Source organism: Silene latifolia, chromosome 11, assembly GCF_048544455.1.
Source record: "Silene latifolia isolate original U9 population chromosome 11, ASM4854445v1, whole genome shotgun sequence".
Classification (NCBI taxonomy): Eukaryota; Viridiplantae; Streptophyta; class Magnoliopsida; order Caryophyllales; family Caryophyllaceae; genus Silene; species Silene latifolia.
This window is the reverse complement of record NC_133536.1, coordinates 2,832,280-2,854,053: the sequence shown is the minus strand read 5'-3', so window position 1 is coordinate 2,854,053 and position 21,774 is coordinate 2,832,280. Positions and strand designations below refer to the sequence as shown.

The window sequence follows — 21,774 nt, the reverse complement described above, 5'->3', positions numbered from 1 at the left end:
TCGCCAAATAGTTTAATCGAATACTATTTTGATGCTTACGAGTAGAACTGAAAATAAGTCAACCGTGATAGCTTTTTTGAGAGAAAAGAACCATTCATTAATAGAACGTCATACGACACTTAGAAGGAATAATTATAATCGAAAACAAATCTAATGGAAACCAAAGAAAAATAATTTTCTTATAAACTAGGGATCTCAAAACAAAGATCCCATTAATTCGGTACGTCCTATTATCGCTATCTTCATGTAGCTTTTGAGGGGATCCTTCGTTTGATTTATGAGATAAAATTTACCCCTGACTGGTTCCAAAAATCGTTGACAAATTACTTTTATCCTTTGAAAGAACCGCGTTAGCTTTTGGTCGGGTTAGTTCGGGGATCAAGTCATTTAGGGATTACGGTTCGGTTGGATCATATTTATTCGGTCAATTCAGATTACGATTAAGATCGGGTTTTCAATTCGGTTGTCGGGTCGGGTCGGGTCGGACCGGGTTATTAAGTTACATGAACTACAGAACAAATACTATCAAACTCACTCAAGTGATTAAAAAAAACAATCCTCAAAATTTCCCTTTCCAGATTTCACCTGACCGTCATCATCACCACCACCATTGTTGATAACAACAAAAACCCATCAATGGCGGAAGTAATAGATCACAAAGCATACGCTAGAATTGGATTTCTGGGTAATCCAAGTGATGTATATTATGGTAATACAATTGCCATTAGTATTTCTAATTTCTGGGCATCTGTTAAATTGGAGCCTTCACTTCATCTTGTCATCAAACCTCATCCTTTTAATGATCTTGTCGAATTTAATTCCCTTGATCATCTGGTATGTTTCTTTTCAAAATTCATCATTTTGTCTAATTTTATTTTTGCATTGTGTTTTTACATTTCCTATATTTTTTTTTTTGTTGAGGTGTGATTAAGGCTGCGTATATCCGACCCCTTTTATGATTTTATATATCGCCTGTAGCAAGTTGGGGGCTAGCTGGGGCGCTCGTCACTAGACAATAAAAAAGTTTAATTTTTTAGTTAAAATTTACAATCTTTTTCTAGTTGGCATTATTGCATTACTAGTTCGGACTCATGTAAAATTCACCAATTCTCACTGTAGACGGACATTTTTCGTCACAAGCTGAATACTGGTTAAATGTGACAATTTTAATGACAAATTATTATAGCTTAGGAAATTGTTCTGGTAACTTTTTAGGTAAAATGGTTACATTTTCGTCTTAAATGGGTCACATTTTACCTCGTCTTCAGCTTGTGACGAAATGTACCCGTCACAAGCAAGACGCTTTGTTTAAAATTTACGATATTTTTTCAAGTTTGGGTTATTGTTTCTGATCTTTTTCTAGTTTGCGTTATTGCATTACTAGTTCGCCCCTAGTTAGATTATCTGATCATGCTCGTATTCCATTACTAGTTCACACCCCCTAGTTAAAATTTCGGATCTTTTTTCAAGTTTGCGTTAGTGCATTGTTAGTTCACCTCCCCTAGTTGAAATTTCCGATCTTTTTTCTAGTTTGCGCTATTGCCTTACGCGCCTAAGTAAAATTCTTGGTTTTGCCTATGTCTCGCAATGTAATATTAGTGATGCAAAATGTGTATGTGAGACATATTTTTAAGGAAGTGATGGTGACATGAAGGAATTAAAGAATGCATTTGGTTGGGAGTTCTTGTGTTGATGTGGTTTTGTGTTATAATCTGTAAAATGATAATGATGTTAGTATGGTGATACATGCTCTATGGTCCTTGATTCATTAATTATATTTCTTGTTAGACAAAGACTTTTTCGGTACATGTACTATGGATCATAGTAGCTTTAGTTATTGATAGATATTTGACACATACAACAAAGTCAAATGAATGATATAAAATCTTTTCTTGATTCCGCGTCAATAACTTTACCGGATCAGATAACTTGTACGTCCAATGGAATATTGGCGTCTTTTATTTTCATACATTGAGATAATTAAGCACCCTGATGACAATACTCTTGCTTAAAGAAGAAGATCATCCTGCTTCTATCATATATAAACCTAAAATTACTCTGCTGATATGCTCCTAACACTGTCCCTTTATCGTCACTAGGCCTCATTGCCAAGCAAAACCCATTTGTTGGATTGTCTAACGAACTGAATACATTCTCAGACTTGAGTACTAAGTCAACGCGACCCATAAAGTGTAGGGTAATTGATGGAAGTTCTATTACTTCATGCCTCAATCTCTTGTAACATTAAAATCAAGTTTAAATTCTCCTCTTTTGGGTTTAACTTTGACGTAGTTATTTCCATGGGATTTGAAATATGCTTCTAGCACCTTTTTGAGTTCCTTCTGTGCCTCTGAAACCAGATGGGTGAAAGATGAACCAGAATCAATGACTGTCCCCCCTTGATCGTTATCTCGAACAAAAACCCTAGGATTAATTGTAAGTCTTTGTTTATTAGCACTAAGCCCTTCCAAATTCAAGTAATAATGTTGCAAATCTCCATAACGACGCAATGCTGTGAAGCTGAAACCATCATATGAACCACCATCTAATCCTAGTTTTAAGTAGCTTCGAGACCCTAAAGCTGTTTTGTCATAATGAGGAAAACAATATGAGAAAGTGTCATGTAATTTAGTACTTGTGTGTTTAATTGGCTTACGAAAGATCTAGGACCAAATCCTAGACCAAGTACTCCAATGTCGTCTAGGCCGCTTGATCTGCCATAATAAATGAAACTCATTTTACGTATCACAATATCTTTCCTTAGCTTATCAAATGCAAATCATCATTTCTGTAAAATAACGTACCATGGCAACTCGGCAAGGGTTACTTTTTGTTCCCAAAAAATAGATTATTTCAATAAGGGTTCATTCTAAATTTCGAAGGTGACCCTTCCATAGTTCCTTTTGTTTTCGGGTGAGAGGAGTATTACTATGTGCTATTGCCACTATCGGTTTTGAGTATACGCATGTTTCAGATAACCGTAATATCCCAACATAATATACCCCACGAATAATAAAATTACCCCAGCATCCCAAAGGCTCTCGTTATAGAATTTCCAACATATGTAACATCTCAAAGGCTCTCTTTGCCATTTGTGGTACGCTTGCTAATTTGCAAAGTTGTATTAATATTTAGTAATTTTGTTTGTAGGTGACCCGGCTTGACAATGAGGGTTATTATGGAGGTGTGCGCTTGCTGATGGCCATTTGTAAAGTCTTCCTTAAATATTGCAAAAAGAATAACATTGCTCTTCATGGAGGAAATTTTACCCTTTCCTATGACACTAATATTCCTCGCCAGGTGAATTTCAGCGCGTTAATTGTTACCAAATCTTTGCAAGGAATTCTTGTGAAAATACGTCATACGTTGCATCTCGTGCCTTCTATTCATTACCTTGTATCAAATTAGCTGGCATTAAATTGTACATTGTGCATGTACGAGCTGATTCCACCCCAAGACAACAATAAGCTCTTGAAACATAGTATTGATCACATCCTCCCTTTGTCCCAAATTAATGATGAACATTGCTCGCTTGTAAGGTTTCACCGGAGATTAGGAATTTATGCATTCAGTGTATCTAAACTGACCCTTCCATTTAAGATACATGATTTGTTTTCATGTGACTTCTTTTGTCGAAAAAGAAAATAGTAGTATAGAGATGCCATTATAATACCTTAATAAACTCAAAATAGTGACCAGTATTTTTGGTTTCGGAAATCTGATCATTATTCTTGGAACTGAGGGACTGATAGATACTTTTGATGAAGTTGCGTATCTATGTTCAAGTTGCATATGGATTTTGTTTATACCATACTGCAGCTGAATATTATTTTTGACTGTTCAGACAGGACTTTCAGGTTCAAGTGCAATCGTATGTGCAGCTCTAAACTGTATGCTCGATTTCTACAAAGTTAGACACCTAGTTAAGGTTGAGGAAAGACCCAATCTTATATTAGAAGCTGAGAAAGAGCTTGGAATTGTTGCCGGTCTCCAGGACCGAGTTGCGCAAGTTTACGGAGGACTTGTTTTCATGGTATGAGATAGATAAACTTTGCTCATAGCCTAAGGGACTATGTGATGTATCTGCGCTTCCCTAATTTTAGCTACTTTTGTATAGGATTTTAGCAAAATTCACATGGACAAACTGGGTCATGGCATTTATACGCCAATGGATATTAGTCTGCTTCCTCCACTCTATCTCATTTATGCTGAAAATCCAAGTGACTCTGGAAAGGTAAGCTGTTCCTGTTCCTCAAATTCTCGCATTTCCCAGTTCCCATTTTTCTTCACCCCCGCTTGGTTTCTGATCCTTATTTGATTCCTAGCATTTTTTGAAAAGTATATATCTGTAGTGACATCATGACCTATGTAATGTAATTCCATATTGATATGGTCAAAGGTTTTGAAAGATATCAGAAACAGTTTGTATGGAATAAAGCACTGCTCCCAAATTGCTCTTGTATATGCTGGAGAACAGACTGACATGAATGAGAATTAGAGAGATTATCTTAGTGAAAAGTACCAGCACGTAAAGCGGCTAATACGTTGCTACTGTTAAGGACTACGGTATCACATTTCCACCTTTTTGTTTCCCATCATTATTCAGGCTGCAATTCAGTATTAAACAGTGGAGTTGGGTTGTTTGGAGTCGCACCAACCTTCATAGGCACTGTTTTATTCCAAATTCTAGGGAGGTTGCTGCAGTTAGAATCACAATCACTTTCTAGTCCGTCCAATGCTCTTTTGCTACTGAAGTGTAGCAGTCTGTTTTACTAAGGCATGGAGGTAGCAGAAGAAAAAAGTCTTTCGACAGAAAGAAGATCATAGAGTACAGACACGATAGCAGAAAAGCTGGGTCAGTTATAGTTTAGTTGCAACTGTCTAAGTCTCAGGTTGTGGGTTGAGAGGAACAGTAAGATTTTTTTGCGAGGTTGAGCATTCTATTGCTTGGATTATTGTGCAAAATATGTTTGTAGTTAGTGCTAGAATTATTAGCATGGGAGATGCTTAGAATGAGGAGATCATTGGTGGGTTAAATTCATGTCGTATTCTTCACTTCTTTTTTTTCCATTTGGCTGTCTTCTATTTCCCATAATTGATGAATAGGGTAATGGATGTATAAAATGACGACATTTATTTTTCCTGCAAATTGACTTGTGATTAGATCTAGCAAATGGGTCTTTCGGATTAGGTCACTTAGCCCTGATCATTTTCAGGTGCGATTATCCGGTCATTTTGGGTGTACCTCACTTTGGTTGGGTAAATTTAGGTGGGGTTATTTCCAGGTGTGATATAATGATATTAGCGGGTCATTTTGGGTGTACCTCACTTCTGTTGGGTAAATTTCGGAGGGGTTATTTCCGGGTCAGGACCATTGGGTCGTTACGGCTTATTGCAGGTCATAGCTGTAGAGGTTTTTGTTTAATTCAGCCGTTGCGGGTCATATAAGGCCATTTCGGACTGGTCCTTTTCTGTCAGCTCATTTCCGACCAGATCATATGGGTTTTTGTCAACTTCAGAATTCAGATGTAGTTCTCGGGCTTGGATCGGGTCATTTTTTCGCTGTTCTACTTGTGATTATGCAGTAGTATATATATTACTGTATAGCTTGTAGGATACTTCTGTACATTAATGATTTAAACTTGTGTTGACAGTTCGACACTACATTTTACAGGTGCATAGTACTGTTAAGAAAAGATGGCTTGACGGTGATGAGTTTATAAGATCTACAATGAATGAAGTTGCTAATGTAGCCATTGAGGGACGACAGGCCTTACTCGACAAGGACTACACAAAACTGGCATCATTGATGAACCACAACTTCGACTTGCGAAGGTAAAGCGTGAATTTTCTTTGTTTTTTTTTTTTTAATCGTTGGTTTACCTGATGTTAAGTAAATTGTCTAAATTCCGTCTAGGAATGTTAATCTGTTATATAGCAAGTCTTAATGATTTAATTTTAGCTTTAAATTTTTTTTTTTTGCAGGAAAATGTTTGGAGACGAAGCTCTTGGTGATTTGAACATAAAGATGGTACAGATAGCTCGGGATGTAGGCGCTGCATCCAAATTTACCGGCAGTGGTGGAGCTGTGGTTGCGTACTGCCCTGATGGACCGGAACAAGTAAAACTTCTCGAGGATGCATGCAAGAGTGCTGGCTTTATTTTTCAACCTGTTCAAGTCGTTCCTTCTTTTTTGAAAGATATCGATGTCCAAAGTTCATCTTCCAAATAAATACAATTTCCGACCTCCAATGATTCAACCATCTCTTATACTAGACATTATTAATCTTTATACTCGACATTGTAACTGATTTCTTCTTTCTTGATCATAAGAGGAAAAAAGGCGGATTTGCGATGCATTTAAACAATTTCGCTTCATGTTACTGTCTTATTACAAACTAGTAACTACTTATAACCATGTTCTGTTCAAGAACTACATAATCTGATAACCAATGCCTCCAAAAAACGAACAGACAAAAATAAAACTTAACATACAAAAAAATTGATTACAAATTACATAGAAACATTAAATTATAGGCAAATTTAATTGTACACCCAAAACACTAGTACTAATTAACTGCACATTATCAAATTGGAATAATCACAGAATTAATTCTGTCATTTGCCAAACAATGATGTCATTGCATTTTGCTGTACATAGCATGTTCAGTATTCAACAGCTTGCAGGACTTCGACGAATAATTGGACCATCAAGATGACAGTTGCTTGAGGGAGCTACAGGAGTAGCGGAAGAGAATTACGGGGAACCTCTTAGTAACAAGTGTTGGAGGTCTTGTACTACTTCGGACATCAGTGGCCGGAATCCTGGCTCAGTCTGCAGAATTTAGTCATTCTCGGTCAGTGACTTTTTCCCGGGGTATGAATATCGCAGATAAAAATGATGTTACCAGCTAAAACATAACGGTTAGAGAGACGTCTTCCAACCAATATTATTATTGTTCGACGTCAAGAGCATTAAAAGTTTCATTAGGGCTAAGTTGGGTCACAACAAGATATAACCATTCTGATTCCTACTGAACAAAATGCAACAAGGGTGCAGAGATTGGTTACTCACCTGTACACATCGTGAAATAATGTCGGCAAAATGTGATAATGATTTAGTTGGATATTCACCGTTAAGAGACGGATCAACCATCCGTTGTAAAGCATCAATATCATGTAACTGAGGAACTGCCCATCTTACCAAGATCTGTTCCCCTCGAATTCGAGTCCTGGGGGTAATTTCAGACAAACATAGAATGAACGATTTTCTGAAAAAGGTAAGGTTATGAATTGAGATTCTCAGTTACTGATATTTACCTGTCATATGACATTCGACCTGTCAAAAGTTCCAACATAACCACGCCAAAGCTGTAAACATCACTTTGGGAAGTATAGACTCCTGATTCAAACTCTGGCGCACCGTATCCATAAGCTGATAGAAGGTGACCTGACAACTGAGATTAAGTAGCAGCATTTCAGTACAGAACTAAACGACGCGTATATTACGTTTTTTTGATAAAAATCCAGTACATTATGACGAGAGAGATATATCCTTTTCAGACAAGTTACATGTAGTAACGCCTTGTCTTCAGGCTTTCTAAGGAGTGAATGCGAGCACCATTAAAGCTTCCCATAATCTAAGTCACCGTTTAAAAAAAAAAAAAAAACACTATTTTAGCTTACCTGGCTAACAGAGCCAGATGCTATCAGAGTAGCCAAGCCACAATCGGAGAGCCGGACATTGAGTTCATCATCAAGCAAAATATTGGCAGATTTGAAGTTTCTGTGGATGACTGGTGGTTCACAGACTTCATGTAGATATCTGTTTCAGATGTCAAAGAAGACAACATTACTAAAAAAGAGTAGACCGCTTCGATGTTTCTAGAAACTCTTTGAACAAAAGTTGATTCTTCCCAACACAAAATGAAAGTGACAGAAAAACCTAAAGAGTAACTTTCAGAAAATTTTAGGGTTATTTAATGAGAATACTCCAAACTATTGGAGTGCTTCTCAAAATACTCTAAACTGTAATTTAACTATCAATATATCCAACTATTATCCCCTTTTTCTTTTACTAGAACGTGTGGAAGGGCTACCTGTTTAGCCGGTTTTTTTGTGTTTTTTACCCTTTTCTTTCTTCCCCTATTCTCAAATCAACACACCCAACTGCGAAACTTTTCTTGTTCAAAGATTATCAAAAAACGATAATCCAAAAATATACCATGGATATGTCACCTTATCACCAAAGCATCAAAAGGCAATAAAAACAGATGCACCTAATTCCTAATCCATTAACATCTGCTTCCTTTTCGCACTACGGTCTCTCTCATCACCAATTCTTCGCCTACCTTCTCACCATTCCTACCAAATCATCACTCTGTCTCTCTAGATCCATCCTCATTCCCAGCAAGGGATTTTAGGAAAATAATCTCACTGAAAAATTAGTCATAACCCTCCCCTCTTCCGCCAGATAAGGTGAAACCAGTCCCTTCACTCAGGCCTTCTCTCCCTTCTCCAGATTTTCAATCAAATGCTCCCCCTTCATTAATTGTGTTTTTGGACCATTCTTGTTGATTATGTTCTTGGGTATTGATCCTAACTCTTTTTGATTGTGTCTACTCCTAATACTAATGGAAACGGGTTTATCCCAAATCAACGACGACGTAATTTTGCAGTTCCTCCTGTGCTGCAGACGAAATAAGGACGGAATGGAGGAGCTCGGGTATCTAAAGAAGCCGTTGGCGTCGTTATTTCTGATGATTTCTTGTCATGGAATTGGGGAAATGGAGAAATTAGTTAAGTTAAAGATTAGTGATTAGGGGCAGTTTTGGGGAAGAAGTTATAGGCGAATATTTTATGTTGACGAAGAGAAACATTCAAAAGGCAGGAAAAACAAATTTCATGTTAAAAGGGGAGATGAGAGATAATAATAAAAAAAAAGAATAACTGACGTGATGAGAGTGGAGAAATAAATTTATAAAAAAATAAGGAAGAAATAAATTGAAACAAAAATGCAGGATTTCATTCAAAGAGAAAGGAAGAAGATGAAGATCATCTTATAAGGAAGAAGCTAGACCCTACGCTTACTTTTACCAGTTGTTACAGGTTAATAAATGGACCATTCTATTAAAAGAGAAGGAGTATAATAGTTGAGTATATTGGTAGTTAAATTATTGCTTGGAGTATTTTGAGAAGCACCATAATAGTATGGAGTATTATCATTAAATAACCCAAAATTTTATTAGTTGCCACTAATTCGAATCATAATCTTGAATTAAACGACGCACTTTGTTTTGTATGGGAGGTAACACTAAATTCCAAGGACATACTTATACTGCCATGAAAAGACAATCTACTTACTCAAGGGCTCTCGCAGCTCCAAGTGCCATTTGTGTGCGAGTATTCCAAGAAAGCTGCTTTCTGTACTCATCATCTAAGTGCAATGCATCATTTAATGTGCCATTACTACAGTACTCATAAATCAAGAGTCGCTGACCATGCTCCGAACAGAAGCCCACAAGTTCCACGACGTTAACATGCCGAATCCTGTCGATGTTGTTAACAAGCTCAACAAACTCATGTTCTTTCATTCTATTGGCAATACCTTTGTCGAGTTTTTTGACTGCAAGCATCTGCAAATCCATCCAAAGGTGCATTTCAGACACAGAAATTTACATGAATAGATAGAAATACACAAGCTACATAGTACATACTATACATGCATGGGCAATCCCACCCTATTACAACTTCCAGTCAAACTCACGGCTACAAATTCGAGTTATGGAAGTTATAAAAGAAAATTGTACCTTGCCATTTGGAAGCACTGCCCGATAAACAGTTCCCAGCATGCCGCTTCCAAGAAGATTATCTTGGGAAAAGCTGTTGGTATATTCCTGAAGAGAGGCAACTGTGAAAGATTTTACTGATGTCAATGGAAGAGGTCTGGTAGAAGGTTTTGGGACCGATTCTTGTGATGCAATGGGCTTAGCAATCACTCTCGACGAAGAAAAAGGAGGTGGAGGTGGTGGTGGTGGCGGTGGAGGAGGTGGGGGAGGTATCATAAGTTCAATGTCACTAAAGCTCATGCCGCTGTCAAGCTTCCTCAATGTGTTGGTGGACCTTTCCGAGTATAGGCTCTCTCCATTTCGTGGTGCGGGAACTGCAGCAATTCTTCGAACTGGTGCTTGAGGCTCATCTTTAATATCCACAACAGCATCTTTTTGAGGCATCCCTTTTTCAACTTGATTATTTTGCTGACTAAAAGAGTCATTATTGAGAGGGGTCTCTCTCGTGCCGACATATGGTTGAATTTCATGCCTCCTTGTGTCGCGGTAATATTCTTTACTTCTGCTAAAACACCATGGTACACAGAGCAATAGGGCCAAAATTAAAATTATGAAACCGATAACAGAAGCAATCGATATCCCAACAATCCTCCTGGTTTTTGAGGACTGATTCTTCTTCTGAGTATGAGGTTCCAGAACCGTAGATGGCGATGCTGCCTGTCTTCCAGGAGGTGTCTGCCTCGAGCCAGAGCCAGAACCAGAATCAGAAGTTGAACCAGATCGAGGAGGTGATTTAGACGGCGCCCCTTGAAAAATCGGAGAAGGCTGCATTGGCGGAGCTGGCGGTGAAGCCATTGGAGCAGTAGCTGTATTAAAAGGATTTCCATCACTCCTGTATAGGAAACATTATACTAATCTAAGTAGCAGACACAAAAATGACTAAACCACATGATTAATACCAACAGATTTTCTACGACGTACCCTTTCGTTTTTACGAATTTTTACATGCACTCTTGCTCTTTCAAAATCATCTCATACAACCCTAACCTCAATGAAAAGTTCTCTAAATAACCTAAATACTCAAGTTCGCCTCTTTTAGTTATGTTTAGGCACATTCAATTGATTACTCGTCCATAATCCATGAAACTGTCAACATGATCATCGTTTACTCAGAAGTCGTCGTGTTTCACATGATCAGAGAAAGAAATATGCAAAACAAAAGAGACCAGCTCTGAACCTCACTTGAAGTTGGGAATATTTAGCAGCTTATCAGGTATCGGCCCAGAGAAGTTGTTCCTTTCCACATTCCTGTTGACATAATAGCAACAAATTAAATAAGTTAAAAAACAATAACATCCGAATAAAGAAAAAGCATTCATATGAGTTATTCAGAATTCAAAGATTAAGAACAGTACAGGTCTTGCAGTGGAAGGTTTTGAAGAACATCAAGGGTTCCCGAGAATTGATTGTCCTGCAAGTGTCTGGAAGAAACAAAGTTGGCCTCATGACTAAGGAAAAAAAAAACTTGTGGTAACGGAGAAAGCGGTGAAAGTGCAACGATTACTTACAGGCTTGAGAGAGCAGACAAATTCTCCATTGAAGGAGGAAGTTTTCCACTCAAACTATTGCTCCCTAAGTCTCTGTACAAGGAAAGACGATAATTGTTAATATTACGGATGGAATAGAAAGCCCGAAATAATGGAAAATCAAATGCAAACTTACATGCTGGACAATGAAGTCAGAGACTGGAACGAGTCCGGTAATTCCCCAGTAAGATGGTTGTCATTCAGCTTCCTATATACGCATGATTTTCCAAAGATTATAAAGGAGAAAAAAGGCGGCATTTACAAGAGACGATATAAATGACTGGAGAAAAATAAAAGCTTACAATGTGATGAGATTGGTAAGCGAAGAGATACTGTCTGGGATGCTTCCTGTTAAATTATTATCTGAAAGAAAACTGACATGGTAAAGATGATCATATGTTTTGCATTAAGAAGTATACAGAATAGACTTGACGGAGCAGTACACGAGAGAGAAAAAAAAAAAAAAAAAAAAAAAAAAGAGCGTTATAAAGCCCGAAGCCCTAGGAGTCAATGATTCTACAGGATATGCTGATTTTCGTAAGACTTACAAGCTTTTCAACGAGACTGGTAAATTTGCTGGAACACTCCCACCAATATGGTTGTTGCTTAAATCACTGTAGAAATGGACAGTGCAAGGACTCAGCAATATACGGCGAAGAAAGGTAGATGCCTTAAAAAAAAAAAGTCAGGCTACATGGCTGTGTTGATCGTAATACGGATAAAGAAGAAAGAAGCTTACATTAATTGGATAGATGAAAATGAACCTAGGCCATCACCAAGTTCACCTCCTAAATTAGCGTCAATAAGAGTTCTGTCGTGTAAATACAAATTAGAACCGTAGGTGTAAGTGACATATTGTGAATTAAAGAGAAGTCTGGCACTTACATTGAAATGATGTTATTTGCGGTGTCACATTGGACTCCTTGCCAAGCTTCACCACATGGATCTCCACCGACACCAACCCAACTCGGAAGACCGGGAGAGCCAAGAGCAGTGTAGAAGCTGTTAATCGCAGTAACTACGTTGAACCAAAAATATTGATGAATACCAATTAGCCGCATATTTATTAACAACTACTCAAATTAGATATTCAGGCGGAGAAAAATAGAATTAGAGAAATTCAAGAATTAAGGACAAATCACAAATGTCGGCCATTTTTGAACTGGCTTCCAGAGATATTTTCATGAAAAAGGGAACATATCATGAAACATGAACCAACTCTATCACATTCCCATGATGATTAACTAATTTGTGCAAGCAAATCATGTCCAGCCACCAACCCGTGTAATGGAATCATAGCGTAGCATGACAAATTAATGCAGAATGGAGTAATTGGCTATAGAAAGAGTTCAAAACACCAGAGAGACAGATGAAACTAAATTTACTCCGTGACATCCAACACCGAGTATAATTTAGGTTTACCTCCTCGCTCCTTGCTTGAGAAACAGTATGAATTTAAAACTCAAATGTTTCACACATAATTATAGACGAAAACACCAGGTTAGTCGTATTGATTAATACACGATTCAACACGCGCAAAGTTGGTGAACATAAAAATTCATAGTTAAAACCAATACTCCTAGACAGAATTGGTAGCATTACAATATCAATCACAGTTCAATTCGGAATCAACCAGATGAAATTAAGACTTACCATCATCAGGATTGGTTGACCCGCGGACAAAATGCTGCATACCTATGAAAACCAAGACCATGAGAGCCTCTGCCCAAACCGTGACATATGTCCGCCACCCCATTCATCCAAGGCGCTACCTTTTCCCTAACCCAATCGAGTTCTCAGGATCCCTTAACCTCGAAACTATGAAACAACTCCCAATCTGTATCAAACAGCAAAAGTCGGAAATTTAAGGGGACGAATTAATATGAAAATAAGAACAAAAGTCGAAAACTTTAGCTAAAATTCAACTATTACATTGCTTTGAGAGGCGAGAGTCCCTGCTAACCCTATCGCTCCACCACTACTCAGAGTCTCAGACCAATATCAAACAGCAACATAACTATTCTTATACTCCAATACTAAATAAACCAACAATTTATGTCACAAATTTTACAATTTACATATTCACTCACAAAATCACAATGTACTCCCTCCGTCCTAATCATTTGTTTACCTGTGACTAAAATAAAAAACTCCTCACCAAGAATAAATAAAAGGTAAACAAATGATTGGGACGGAAGTAAATAATTAAACCCACATAAATCTACAAAAGCACTAACAAGACTAATTCTTAGGTACCACCTCATCATACACCAAACCAATGAGAATATTGGATTTGAGAGCATATTCCGTGAATAACTAAGAAAAATCAATGTACCACATCATCGTACACCCGACTATACAAAAATAATTACGCAACATCCAACTAAACATAACCAAATAACCCATCAACCCAGTAAAAAAAAGGGAACAGTTTTACTCCTATGAAACAACAGTAAAACTATAACATTCAATCTCAAAAAGACAAAAACAATAATTACTTCAAAATATAAGATAAAAAAGGTTAACATAACTTACAAAGTGAAGGGCTTAGTATTTGAGGGATGAACAGTGAATAATAATGTAGATTTTGAACTGTATCAAGCTTGAATCTTTTTTACTGTGTAGTTTTGTTTTTACCCTTTTGGAAGTAATTAAAAAATACCCATAAACAAATAAACAATGATTGAAGTGATGAACACAGGGAAAGTTAGAGAGAGATAAAAATGGTGTTTATTGTATTGTTTAAGCTAAGTTTATGCTTCAAACAAAGTGGAAAGGACGAAGAAGTAAAGAAGCAAGACAAATTGGTTTGTTTAAGACGAAAATGCGTATGTCTCCTGATTGACGTCTCTCGGTAATAAAATAGGTATAAATTATGATTAAAGATAAAATGAGTATATTTATTATGTAAATATGTACAAAATTACTATGTTACGGTCAATAACAAAAAGGTCACAAAATACAAATAAAAGGGTACGGAAGACTGGTATCTCAATAACTTAATAAAAAACCGCCTCTCAAGTTTTAGTACTCTTTATATAGGATAATATTTAACTCATTTACAATTAAAATGTATATAACCGTCTTAAGAATGATCAATGAGTTATTTAAAGGTAAAATTTTAAGTACGAACTAAAAAGGTAGAACAGGAAGTTGGTTTTATGTTCAATTTTTATGTTTCATCTCATGTTCTATTATTTCTATTTTTTAATTCGAAACATATCTTGTTCCATTATTTCTATTTTTCAATTCATTTATGCATTGGCTTAATTTTTAGTGTGATTTTTATATTTAAAGGTAAAGATAGTGATATATAAGATGAGACACGAAGATAAAAAGGAGGATCGGAAATTGAAAGAGTAAGTCTTGCTTAAAACGGGTCGGATTTTAAGACGGGTAGTTATGTGAGAGGAAATGGGTAGAGGGGACAAAGGTGGGACCCTCCATGTGCTTCTCCACTCACCCTAAATGGGTATTTTGTGAGAGAATATGGTATCCGTCTTATTAATAAGACGGATACCCTTGGTCTGAAATAAGAATTGGGGAAATTGAAAAGGTAAGCGGAGAGATTGTAAGTTGTTTTTTTGGTAGTCATTATCTACTGTTACTTTTTTTGTTGTTTACTGTTTTTCCAGTTGTAGGATGGTGTGGAATTTGGACTTGTTTACTTGTATAGAAAATTACTCCTAGAAAGTGTGTTAAAAATGACTTGTAATAACGACTTTTAAGAGGATTAGCATTGCTTACGATTTCACCCTTATCAGTAACATGCAGTGTATTGACATCATCCAGATTAAACTATTATACTTTACAATAGATTTTGGTATAGACGGGTGGACGAACAGATGGGTAAAAACCTCTAATAAAATGGGTAGGGGGGACAAGGTGGGGCACCCCCCATGTGCTTCCCACTTTCTGGCAAATGGATACTTTATGAGAGGAAATGGTATCCGTCTATACGTATAGACGGGTAGTGTCCGTCTATAATGAGAATTTGTGTATACTTTATCCGTCTGTTATTTATTTTAGCATTTATGCTATTTATAGCAACACAAAATCTCATTGAAGACAACAATATCCGTCAATTTCATCTCACAAAATACCCATGAGAGGTGAGTGGGGAAGCACATGGAGAGTGCCCCACCTTATCCCTTCTCCCTTTTTGTGGTCTTCAGCTTGTGACTAAGACGCTTGAGCAAGCAATTTATTGAGTTCAGAAGTATTTTGTGTGATTTTGAAATACTGAGGCATGAGGGTATATCGTAAAATCCGAAAAAACATAAGAGTCCATGTAGAAAAACCCAAAAATAAAAAAGCTAAATAAATGATAAGAACGAAGGGAGTAGTTACTACTTTGCTAGTCTATGTTCATGTTATTATAGGGTGTTAATGACCGCTACTTCACAAATAAAAAAGCGCAGTCATTTTAGTAGGCTAATTTGATTTATTCCATCATAATCCGGAACCAAAAAATAACGAGTCTTTGCTTCATTGAAAGAATGGGAAAGGAGTTTCAACTTGAGAAAATTTAAAATTAATACGTCCGTCTTAAATAATTATGTGTAGATATTATATACTCCGTACAAGAATTCTTTTTCCATTCTGAGACAGCAGACCTTTAATGTTCTTCTAACAGAGAGGAATGTAAAAATTAATTTTAAGCGTCTGACAATTTCAGACGGATATGACGGTCTGAAATAAGAATTTGTGAATTTTAACTATGAGAATCAATTCCCTTGGACAGTTACAATTACATTTACAGAAGAAAGAAATACAGGGGGCCATTATGCTATTGTTTTCGACTTTTCGTCGTAGATTACATTCTGAAAACACCAAATTTGGTGTCTTCTGGAGGATGGTTAAGTGAAGCGGAGATACATAGACCAAGGATTTTTCGGGTATCAGCAGGATCAATGATCCCATCATCCCAAAGCCTAGCAGTAGAGTAATATGGAGAACCCTCTTTTTCATATGCTTCTTCGACCTTCGCTCTGAATTTGTCTTCGTCATCAGCCATCCACTGCAAATATATATGATAATCCGATAAATATAAAAGTTTCTTATTGTGCAGCTTATGAATCATATAACAGAGGATGTATAAATGTATGATACCTCGACCCCTCGCCTTTTCTTGTTACCCCTTTCCACTTGAGCTAGCACACCTGCAGCCTAAACATCGCCGAGCAAGCAAGAAGTGACATTAGTTTCAGATATTGACACTTGACACTTAATATGGTTCTCACGATTCAGAAATATTCGCAAAAATTTATTCTATGGTAGTTAAAGATCCAATGAAGCCGATAGTGTATAAGAGCGAGAAATAACAAGGAGGCGAAACAACATATGAAATGTACCTGAGCCCCTCCCATTATGGATATTCTAGCATTTGGCCAAAAGAACATAAAATTTGGACTATATGCACGCCCGCACATTGCATAATTCCCAGCACCAAAACTTCCACCAATTATAACTGTGATTTTAGGAACCTGTAGAAAGCAAAATTTCACAATTTTTTCAATCAATAATTTCCTCTTCTACAGCGAATAATACACAATAAATGAACAAAAGGCCGGTTGAAATGCTACAAAATCCGCCTGATAAGTAGCACCATAAAAACACAGCGTCTATTACAACTACCACGAGTAAAAGGGAGCATGGAGTACAAGACAGAGAACTCGGTTGCATAACTAACCTTTGCGCAAGCCACTGCCATGACCATTTTGGCACCCGCTTTAGCTATGCCATTGGCTTCGGCTTTGGAACCAACCTGCCGAGCTCAAAACATTAGTTGTTCACAATCGTACACTCACTAAATTAAAATTCTACATCATCATTTACGGATCACCAGCTATATATACCGACAAAAAAATCTCATACCATAAAACCGGTGATGTTCTGAAGGAAAACTAAAGGAATGCCACGCTGAGCGCATAGTTCAATAAAGTGGGCCCCTTTGAGAGCAGATTCGTTAAATAATACTCCGTTATTTCCAATGATGCCTACAGGTTTTCCGTATATCCTAGCAAAACCAGTTACAAGAGTCTGCAAGAAAAAACAAGGCAATTAATCAGAAGACGAAAATTAGAAACATATTAGGAAGAAGATAGTTAGGTTGAAGTGTTCAAATGGGCCTCACAGTGCCATACAGTTTCTTGAATTCATCAAATTCACTTCCGTCAACTATACGAGCAATGACAGATCGAACATCAAACTGCTGCTTGTGATCTATAGGGGCAATTGACCTAAGCTCTTTCACATCAAAAAGAGGTTCTTTTGGTTGAGCTTCCACCTGATGCGATACACCAAGATATTCTCCCCCTCCAGCCCTATATAAGTTCTTCACAATCCTACGCCCAGTATCTAGTGCATGCAACTCATCTGAAAGGAAAATGAACTGAGATCATGATTACAATATGTTGATTGGACCCGTATCCATTCCTACAGACGTTTCTCAACTTTTGCATGTGAAGACAACTGGTTAGTGTCCTAACATGTTTTAAAGCAATTTATAAATCATGGTTGAATATATTACTCCAGAACACAACTTCTTTACAGATTTAGTCTCACATATACAGGTTTAAGGAACACATGATAATCCACACAGGATACATATCAACCCAAGAACTATGCATATTCTTGATCAAAGGATCTTAGATGGAAACCTACTGTAACACTCTGTTGGTTGTGGATACACCATTCTACTGCGACACCCCTTAAAATCCCCTTTAAATCAAGAATCGTTACAATCGATCTATTCTAGAATAACCTTGAAGTACATGCATACATTTCATACATTCTCTAAGCATATGTATGTCAATAAATGCTCCAAACAGATTTATGAATGCAATAGTTATTCAACGAACTCTGAACAAGTGCTTCCAGAATTCAAACACTGTATTAGAAGTCGTTGCCAGATGAAGGAGAGATGTCATGGTTTCCGAACTCTTACAAATACTCCATAACTTAGGGCAAATTATATAAGAAATGCAATATACCTTCAGCGAAATAATCAGATACTCCTGATATCTTGCAATGAACCTTGGCACCTCCTAAATCTTCCGCAGATATTTCCTCACCAGTGGCAGCCTGGTTTAATTATCACACATACATGCACACATTAAATCAGGTCTATAAACTGGTCCAAACTGATCCCAAAAGCATACTTCGTGAATTCTCTAGATACAGGCTTTATCTCCCGAAGCCAGATCACTAACCTTTACGAGTGGCGGCCCGGCTAGAAATATTGTTCCATTTCCTTTTACCATGACACTTTCATCAGCCATTGCTGGTATGTAAGCACCCCCGGCAGTACATGAACCCAAAACCAGAGCAATTTGAGGTATGCCTTGAGCAGACATTGTGGCTTGATTGTAAAATATTCTACCAAAATTCTCCTTGTCAGGAAAGACTTCAGCTTGTTTGGGAAGAAAAGCTCCACCACTATCCACAAGATACAAGCATGGTAATTTGCATTGAGCGGCAATTTCTTGTGCCCTCAAATGTTTCTTCACTGTGATAGGAAAATAGGTTCCTCCCTTGACAGTTGGATCATTTGCCACAAACATACAAAGTTTGCCATGAACCGGTCCAATCCCCGTGACTATTCCACCCGATGGAAGGGATTCTTCATACAGTTCATGGCCTGCAAGCTGATAGAATCAAGTTGAGGCATGTGAAGCTTGTCAATGTTTTTTTCAACTCTAGCTTTCTATATATATTTAACACTCCATGCTCTTTCCTAGTTATTTTCAAAGACCAATCCCCACCCCCAACATCCCCTGCCTCAAAATTCTAACAAATTCATCTTTGTACTGGCTATCTAGCACAAATTTCTTAGGACGGAATCAAAACAGCCGATATAGAAGATATAAAGATGCCAGTGTTGTTCTTGATATGTTCATTATGTGTTATGTTGGTCCATGTAATGCGGCTACTTTCCGCTTACTATGTCACTCAGATTGGACTGCTAGTTTTGGATGGTGGACATGGATTGTCAACTGCTTGCAGCTTTCCTTACATCTCCTACTTAAACAATATACTCATTAATCACACGGCATTGAAACAAAAATGCTCTTTATAGTGCCTAACATTATTTCTATCCCCAACCCTAAACCAAGTCACTTCTTCTGTAAAAGTCTCCAATTTAATTCCACACAGCCTAGTTTACTATCTTCCGACACAAAATCTTCTGTGTAAAGGTATTGTTACTATTGTAAGGCCATTTCTTACAGCTACAATTTTCAAAAGCTCGAATATCCTCCTATTTGACCGTCCCAATAATCAAGCAACTTGGCAAAATTCCAGTTTCATCAGTCAATAACATTAGCTCAACTGATAAAAAACCTAACATTATTATTTCCTTTCAACTTTGGCTATACTGTAGAATAAAGCTCGTTCTTTTAGACTAAATTTCACTTCGCTTCAGTTCAGTACTTCAGTTCAATCAGTCAATAACATTAGCAAAACTGATCACAAACCTAACATTGTTATTTGCTTTCGACTTCAGCTATACCATATACTTAAGCTCGTTCTTTTAGACTTAATTTCAATTCGCTTCAGTTCAATCAGTCAATAACATTAGCTCAACTGATCAAAAACCTAACATTATTATTTGCTTTCGACTTTAACTATACCATATACTTAAGCTCGTTCTTTTGGACTTAATTTCAAGTCGCTTCAGTTCAGTTCATTTCATTTCCGAATGTTTCAGACAAAACAGCAATCATAACTGCAGTAAAATCCTAACAAAGCGGATAAACCGAAACAAATCGACTCGAATAATTAATCTACCTGAGACAATTCAAGAAAAGAAGAACCAGGATCAATAATCCGTTCAATCCTCTCTCTAGGAAGAAGCTTCTTCCTACTTCTATTCCTCTTCACTGATTCTTCTCCTCCTCCACTTAACACCTACAAACATGATAATCAACCACTAATTACGCAAATTCATACCACGTACTCCATCCGTCTCAATCATTTGTTTACCTTTGATTAAAATACGTCTCACAAAGAATAAAAAAGCAAAACAATTATCGGACAGAGGGAGTATCATCTAATTCAGCAGATAAAAACAAGAAAATCATAATTACGCAAATTCATACCACATACTACCTCCTTCCGAATCATTTGTTTACCTTTATTTAAAATACGCCTCACAAATCATAAAAATGTAAACAAATGATTGAGACGGACATCTAATTCAGCATTTCAGCTAATAAAAACAAGAAATTCATAATAAATCGCAAAACCTTGTTAATGTTAGAATGAAGATTTGACAGTAATTCCTGCATAACTACAGAATTACGAGCGAAATCGTCGGAATTTCGATCGACGGTATCACGAAGAACGCCGGAACACATTTCTCTTGAGTATTGACATTGATGAAGTGAAATTAATGTCAATTTCCGCCATGAATTCACTGATGAGAATGGTGATGATCTTGATTTTGATAATTTCTTAGCAATCAAAGTTAACATACTTTTTTTTGCGATTAATTTGGATTTTTAATCAATTTGTATCGATTGTGAGGATCATTAGGAGTTGAGTAGTGCAGTTGAGTAGCTCGTTGTTCATAAGTACACTTGTTTATGCTGTAATTGACGTGGAGTACTAATCCATAGTCAACAACGATAAATTTGTATGTTAATCGATGGTAGACCTGATAAGACCGACTCGATTGTAAACTCGGCATGACTGATTCGAGAATTAGACAGACTAACGGAGTAATGGGGTTGGGTTAGTTTGGTAGGATCGTTTCGGCGGGGTCATTTTGTGTCATTCTCAGGTTTATTAATTTTAGGTTGTACATCTACATTTGTCAGTTTGCAACAACGAATATTCAGACTAGATCATATTGTTTAGGTCATCTCGAATTACGGTCAAGTTTGAGTCCTCAATGGGGGTATTAACTATTAAGCTAAGTTATTCGGAACTAATCATTTTGGTGATTGTCGGTTTTGCCAGGTTTAATAACTTTTGGATCTTACTATGTTGACCTAAATAGGCCTTCACAGAGACCCTTAATTAATGACCCAACAAATGATTGGAATTCACTTTGCAGTCATTAAGTAAAGGCATAATGATGTGTACCAAGTAAATTAAGCATAGGCTCGAAAATGACCCGATATAAGTGACTCGAATCCAAAATAAACCGATAACCAAACCCTATGGAGAATTCGAAACCCGAGATATATAGTACCCGTACTTTCCAAATGACCCAAACAAAACTAACCAAACCCTACAAGTTTGAGTGCATTGGGCTTTGTATATTAAAAGTCCATATTTAAACTTCTACACAAGCTTGGGCTTGGCATCTCTATATACTAAAAGAATAAGAAAAGCTCAAATTTTTCACTCCTAAAACACATTCCCTATTTAGATAATTCCCTATATACTTTCTT

The 21,774-nt window shown here is 37.0% G+C and overlaps 3 protein-coding genes across 6 annotated transcripts; 1 reads left to right on the top strand and 2 right to left on the bottom strand.

Annotated features, from left to right (window-relative positions):
* The first annotated feature begins 483 nt into the window (after positions 1-483).
* On the top strand, positions 484-6,368 carry LOC141610636 (glucuronokinase 1-like). Its single transcript, XM_074428820.1, has 6 exons — positions 484-834; positions 3,151-3,300; positions 3,845-4,033; positions 4,118-4,234; positions 5,675-5,835; positions 5,986-6,368. Exons 1-6 carry the CDS (start codon positions 637-639, stop codon positions 6,230-6,232), a joined length of 1,062 nt encoding a protein of 353 aa, XP_074284921.1. The 5' UTR covers positions 484-636; the 3' UTR covers positions 6,233-6,368.
* LOC141610635 (protein STRUBBELIG-RECEPTOR FAMILY 3-like) lies at positions 6,349-14,220 on the bottom strand. 3 transcript variants are annotated; one of them, XM_074428817.1, is made up of 16 exons: positions 13,910-14,220; positions 13,028-13,211; positions 12,260-12,392; positions 12,114-12,185; positions 11,923-11,988; positions 11,677-11,748; positions 11,511-11,582; positions 11,357-11,428; positions 11,204-11,269; positions 11,031-11,096; positions 9,810-10,680; positions 9,364-9,635; positions 7,687-7,825; positions 7,321-7,457; positions 7,076-7,232; positions 6,349-6,835 (listed from the first exon to the last, which is right to left on the bottom strand). In XM_074428817.1, the coding sequence occupies exons 2-16, from the start codon at positions 13,128-13,130 to the stop codon at positions 6,758-6,760; spliced, it is 2,376 nt and encodes a 791-aa protein (XP_074284918.1). In that variant the 5' UTR covers positions 13,131-13,211; positions 13,910-14,220; the 3' UTR covers positions 6,349-6,757. The 3 variants fall into 3 exon arrangements, with proteins under 3 accessions (XP_074284918.1, XP_074284919.1, XP_074284920.1); XM_074428818.1 differs by having other exon boundaries at positions 13,901-14,211; XM_074428819.1 differs by lacking the exon at positions 13,910-14,220 and adding an exon at positions 13,634-13,719.
* A 1,705-nt stretch (positions 14,221-15,925) lies between these two features.
* LOC141610634 (methylcrotonoyl-CoA carboxylase beta chain, mitochondrial) lies at positions 15,926-21,052 on the bottom strand. Of its 2 annotated transcripts, XR_012528362.1 has the most exons (11): positions 20,623-20,982; positions 20,165-20,284; positions 18,589-19,023; positions 18,370-18,460; positions 17,511-17,752; positions 17,252-17,416; positions 17,067-17,141; positions 16,729-16,860; positions 16,487-16,543; positions 16,094-16,394; positions 15,926-16,039 (listed from the first exon to the last, which is right to left on the bottom strand). XR_012528362.1 is itself a non-coding variant. In XM_074428816.1 (10 exons), the coding sequence occupies exons 1-10, from the start codon at positions 20,848-20,850 to the stop codon at positions 16,191-16,193; spliced, it is 1,749 nt and encodes a 582-aa protein (XP_074284917.1). In that variant the 5' UTR covers positions 20,851-21,052; the 3' UTR covers positions 15,926-16,190. The 2 variants fall into 2 exon arrangements, 1 of the variants encoding a protein (XP_074284917.1); XM_074428816.1 differs by having other exon boundaries at positions 15,926-16,394; positions 20,623-21,052.
* Between the last annotated feature and the right edge of the window lie 722 nt (positions 21,053-21,774).